Here is a 4,787-nt window from a genome sequence, read left to right as displayed (position 1 = left end):
GACTCTTTCAAGGCCTCTGCCTCCAGGCCCGAGGGGGCCCCAGGCTGGGGCCATCCCGGATTGGGACGAATGCGTCTAGCTCCCCTGCCCACCCGTCACCCACTTCCCAGAAGGGCTTGGATTCTGTCTCCAGATGAAGAAGGGCGGACCTCGCTCGAGCCTTGCTCGGCGGCACCCGGGAGGCCCAGGGCCGGGAGGGAGGGCTGGGCCGGGCGGGAGGAGGCGGGTCGGTGCCGGGGCGAGAGTGGGAACTGGGACTCGCGGCCGGCGGACCCGGCCCAGCCCAGCCCCTCCCCTCCCCTCCCCTCCCCGCCCGACCTCAGAGTCTCGGGATGCAACCGCGCGTTCTTCGCTCCCGCCCCGCTGACCCCGCCACACTGGCACGGTTTTCTATTCGCCCGGGTCGCGGGTGGGAGGCGAGGAACAGCGGGGTTCAGGAGCCTGGCTCCCCGCCAGGGCTGTGGCCTTCGGCCCAGGGGCCACCAGGCGGCCGCGCCTGCGAGGCGGGAGGGGAGGACGCCGGCCCCGGCGCAGCTCGGCCATGGGCTCCCGCAGCTCCCGCGCCGCCAGGATCCCCGACGTGGACAGCATCCAGCGGGAGACCGGCTGTGAGTGCGGCGCATAGCGCCCGGGGACCCGGTAGGGTTCCGGGGGGCTCCGGGGGAGGGTCCCGGGGCCGGGCGAACCTAGAAGACCCTAGCGGCCTGGTTCGCGGGCGTGGGGCGCGTTCACTCAGGGGTCCCGGCTCCGGGCTTGCGGGCACCCAGGTAGCCTCCAGCCGGGGTCGAGGCAGCCTGCAGGACCGGAGGCGGATGGAGGGATGGCTTTGGTCTCTTTGGGTCTCCCGGACCTCCCGGGTCGCACCCCGCCCGCTCGGCCCCGGGGCCCGGGTGGAGCCTCCCTCCAGCCAGCCCCCCGCCCCCCGCTCAACCCCCGCGGCCGCCTTGGGCATGGAGCGCGCCCCGGGGTTCGGCCGCGTCCCCAGAGTCCTCGGGGAGTCACCGTCCGCCTCCGCCCCCGCAGTCTCGCAGGCCAGTCTGCTCCGCCTCTACCACCGGTTCCGAGCGCTTGACAAGAATGAGAAGGGCTACCTCAGGTGAGCCGGAGCTGGCCTTCTGACCTCTCACCTCTGCCTCTCTGACCCCGTCCCCTCCTTGACCATGTTCCGTCTTTGCCCCACCCCCCCTTAAACTTTGACTTTCCAGCCGCGTAGATCTGCAGGAGATCGGGGCGCTGGCCGTGAACCCTCTGGGAGACCGCATTATAGACAGCTTCTTCCCTGACGGGTGAGCCCGCGGGTGGGGAGGTGGAGGTGAGAGCTTGTCGGGGGAGGTTAGCGACTGAGGCAGAGGCGGGGCCACGGCGACCACCGCGCCTGCACCATTGCCTGCCTCCCCCCACCCCCCAGGAGTCTGCAACTGGACTTCCCAGGCTTTGTCAGAGTCCTGGCTCACTTCCGACCTGTAGATGTTGAGGACCTCAGAAACCGGGACCCCCAGGAACCCGAGCCCCTCAACAGCAGAATGAACAAACTTCGCTGTGAGTCTGTGCCCCCTACCCGAGTGAGACCCCAGATTGACCACACCCGTTGAGAGGGCCCAGGCACCTTCCACTCCCTGTGTGGGCCCATTGGTGCCCCCCGCACCCCCCACTCCTCCAAGGTGAACTTGGGAGGGAAGAGAAGCAGGGAAAACCCACCTTCCTTTTCCCCCTCCACTCTCTTCCCAGTTGCATTCCAGCTCTATGACCTGGATCGAGATGGAAAGATCTCCAGGCATGAGATGCTGCAGGTTGGAAGAACCCAAGGGAAGGGGGGTGTGGTAGAACGGAACGGCTGTGGGCGATGGAGGGATGATTGGTGGGTGGGAGATGCAGATGACTGGGGTGTTGGGCGGGGAATAGGAGTGGGTGGGGTTGGAGTGTGGGTTAGTTGGGAGATGGGATGGGGAACATTTGGGTATGAGGTTGGAAATAGATCAGTAGCTCTCAACTGGGGGTGATTTTGCCCCCTGAATGACACTGGCAATATGTAGAGACCTTTTTGTTTGACGGGGTGGTGCTCCTGGGACCTAGTGGGTAGAGGTGAGGAACACTGCTAAACATTTTACAATACCCAGGGTGGTACCCTGGGTACCAGGGGTACAATGCCCCTCCCCCCACCGAAAGGAGTTATCTGGCCCCAAATGTCAATAGTGCTGAGACTGAGAAACTCTGGGATAGATGTGATGAGGTGGGGGATGGATTTGGGACTAGTTGGAGGATGAGATGGGGGATGGGGTGGAGGATAGGCAGAGATTGGGTTCTAAGGTTGGGCTTGAGTAATGAACTTGGGCACATCATTGAGATGAGAGTGGGATAGTGAATGACAGATGAGGGGGTCGGATGGAGAAGCAATGGGGGAATTATTGGGGGCTGTGGTGGGAAGTGACTGGAATCAGGGGAAAATGAATGAGGGATGGATTACAAAATTGGCACTAACATTTGGGGTGATGCGGACAAGGCTTGGGGGATGGTGTCAGTAGTCTCTGCGCCTCCTCCTTATGGCTGTCTCTGTCTCTTCCTCCACCACCCAGGTACTCCGGCTGATGGTTGGGGTACAGGTGACAGAAGAGCAGCTGGAGAGCATTGCCGACCGCACAGTGCAGGAAGCCGACGAAGATGGGGATGGCGCTGTGTCCTTCCTGGAGTTCGCCAAGGTCAGGATGCCCTCAGGCCTGGGAAGTTGAGACCAGGAGTCCCTAGGACAGGTGGACATGGGAAATGAAGTTGGAAGGAGGATGGCAGAAAGAGAGGGGGTCCCCCAGGGAATCATGGGGCCTGGGGGATGGGAGAGGAGGCTGGAAGCATAGAGGTTTGGAATTCAAGCCTCTTGACTACCACCCGTCTCCCCGCAGTCCTTAGAGAAGATGAACATCGAGCAGAAAATGAGCATCCGGATCCTGAAGTGACGCCCTTTGTGCCATGGGTAGCTTACATGGACCAGTTCTGCCTGGGACTCCTCCTCATGGAGGCCCAGCCCCAGTGAACTGTATTCTTACTTGTACACTGAGCTCTAACTAGGACCAAGGAGAAAAGCTTGGAGGGGTGTTTACCAACTCATTTGATCTCAGATCTGTGAATCAGCCAGAAAATTTTTGGTTGCAAGTGACTGAAAACCCAAATCAAAGGGATTTCAGTTAAAAAAGAATTTTATGGGCTCATGTATTGAAAAAGTGGGGAAGTATCCAGAAAACTGGGAAGGTCTGGAAGTGTCTCAGGCACAGCTGAATCCAAGGACCAAAATGATGCTGTCAGGACTCAGTTATTCTCTGTCTCTCATCTCAGCTTTCTTTTGTGTTGTATTCGTTCTCAGGTGGGCTCTTTCCTTGTAGTGGAGGATGGCCACCAGCAGTTCCAGGCTTCCGTCCTACTAGCCTAGTAATGCAGAGGGAAGAGATTTTCTTGTTCAACAATTCCAAGCAAAGAGTCTCATTAGCCCCCCCGGAACCTTGTCCTTTCTCCAGGGGAATGGAACTTTCTGTCTGGCCGGGACTGTGTCATGTGCTAAATGCTAGAGCCAGGAAGTAAGGCCTGAGGAGGACTCAAGATGGGGTGAGGGACGGTTGCTTAAAGGAAAATGCAGGGCTGCTATCAGAAGGGGAAATGATGCTGGCCAGGCAAAACAAGATATCCATTAGTGTTAGGTTGACCAAATGGAGGGATCCTTGAAGTCTGGCTTCTTAAGTGGGTTTTCACTGATGAAGGTGGGTAGTGGGGGAAGAGGTGATGTAAAAATAATAAAGAAGACATACCTTCCTAGAGTATGAAATAATTAAAAGGTTTGGAGAGTACTTCCATTTTGTTTCACGGTAAGATGTTCAAGCATTGGCATATCACAGAAGAGAGTGTAAAAGTCACATAAAATCATGAGATTCTATGTCTGTAGCAAAGCACTCTGGCTATACGTAAAGGAGATGCTGTCGGTACCCTGCTCATATCCCTTCCGAGGCCTGTGCTGGAGTTGTCTTGTATCAACACATTGATACAAGACACATCGGGAGCCAATTGTGCTTCTATCTTCCTAAGTCTGCTTTCAGTGATGTCAGGCTTGGTAGCTTGAAATTGCTGCGGTGGGAATATTTACACCATAGACATTGGCAGGCAATAGTCCAGCACTTTTCTGCTTAGGAGAGCCTGTTTTTAAACATTTATCAGCACATCAGCTGCTCGGCATTCACCATTACTCTATATGTCAATGACTTTTCCCCCAGCTTTATTGAGATATAATTGGTATACAAAAAACTGCACATAATTAATGTATCCAATTTGGTGAGTTCGGACATGTGTATACACTTGTATTACCATCACCATGATTAAGGTAATAAACATATCCATCATCTCCGAAAATTTCCTGCGTCCCTTTGTTTTCTAGGTTTATTTTAACATGTGTAGTAGGACCATGTAACATGAGACCTAACATGCTTAACGTACGTTTAAGTACACAGTATTACTGTTGACTAGGCACTCTGTCGTATGGCAGATCTCTGGAACTTACTCATCTTGTATAACTGTAACTTTTACCCATTGAACAACAGGTTCTCATATCCCCTTCCCCCCATCCCCTGGGAATCACCATTCCATTGACTACTTCTGCACACTTGACTATTTTAGATGCCTCATAGAAGAGGAATCATGCAGCACTTGTCTTTCTGTGACTAATTTCATGCAGCATAATGTCTCCCAGATCCATCCATGTTGTCACAAAGGGTAGGATTTCCTTCTTTTTAAAGACTGAATAATATTCCATT

At 55.4% G+C, this 4,787-nt stretch overlaps 1 protein-coding gene across 1 annotated transcript; it reads left to right on the top strand.

The window, feature by feature from the left end:
* Window positions 1-302: 302 nt before the first annotated feature.
* On the top strand, window positions 303-4,381 carry CHP2 (calcineurin like EF-hand protein 2). The gene is made up of 7 exons (XM_027126618.1): window positions 303-608; window positions 1,024-1,096; window positions 1,206-1,286; window positions 1,409-1,539; window positions 1,729-1,790; window positions 2,574-2,696; window positions 2,895-4,381. Exons 1-7 carry the CDS (start codon window positions 542-544, stop codon window positions 2,946-2,948), a joined length of 591 nt encoding a protein of 196 aa, XP_026982419.1. The 5' UTR covers window positions 303-541; the 3' UTR covers window positions 2,949-4,381.
* The last annotated feature ends 406 nt before the right edge of the window (window positions 4,382-4,787 follow it).

This window comes from Aethalodelphis obliquidens, unplaced genomic scaffold (assembly GCF_003676395.1).
Source record: "Aethalodelphis obliquidens isolate GAN/ISIS:26980383/991018 unplaced genomic scaffold, ASM367639v1 scaffold30, whole genome shotgun sequence".
Classification (NCBI taxonomy): domain Eukaryota; kingdom Metazoa; phylum Chordata; class Mammalia; order Artiodactyla; family Delphinidae; genus Aethalodelphis; species Aethalodelphis obliquidens.
This window is presented reverse-complemented; position numbering and strand designations above follow the sequence as displayed.

Coding starts and splice junctions, on each gene's coding strand:
- CHP2 (XM_027126618.1), top strand. CDS start 542: ATGGGCTCCCGCAGCTCCCGCGCCGCCAGGATCCCCGACGTGGACAGC. Junction 1,097..1,205: donor AATGAGAAGGGCTACCTCAG/GTGAGCCGGAGC, acceptor TTGACTTTCCAG/CCGCGTAGATCTGCAGGAGA. Junction 1,287..1,408: donor GACAGCTTCTTCCCTGACGG/GTGAGCCCGCGG, acceptor CCCACCCCCCAG/GAGTCTGCAACTGGACTTCC.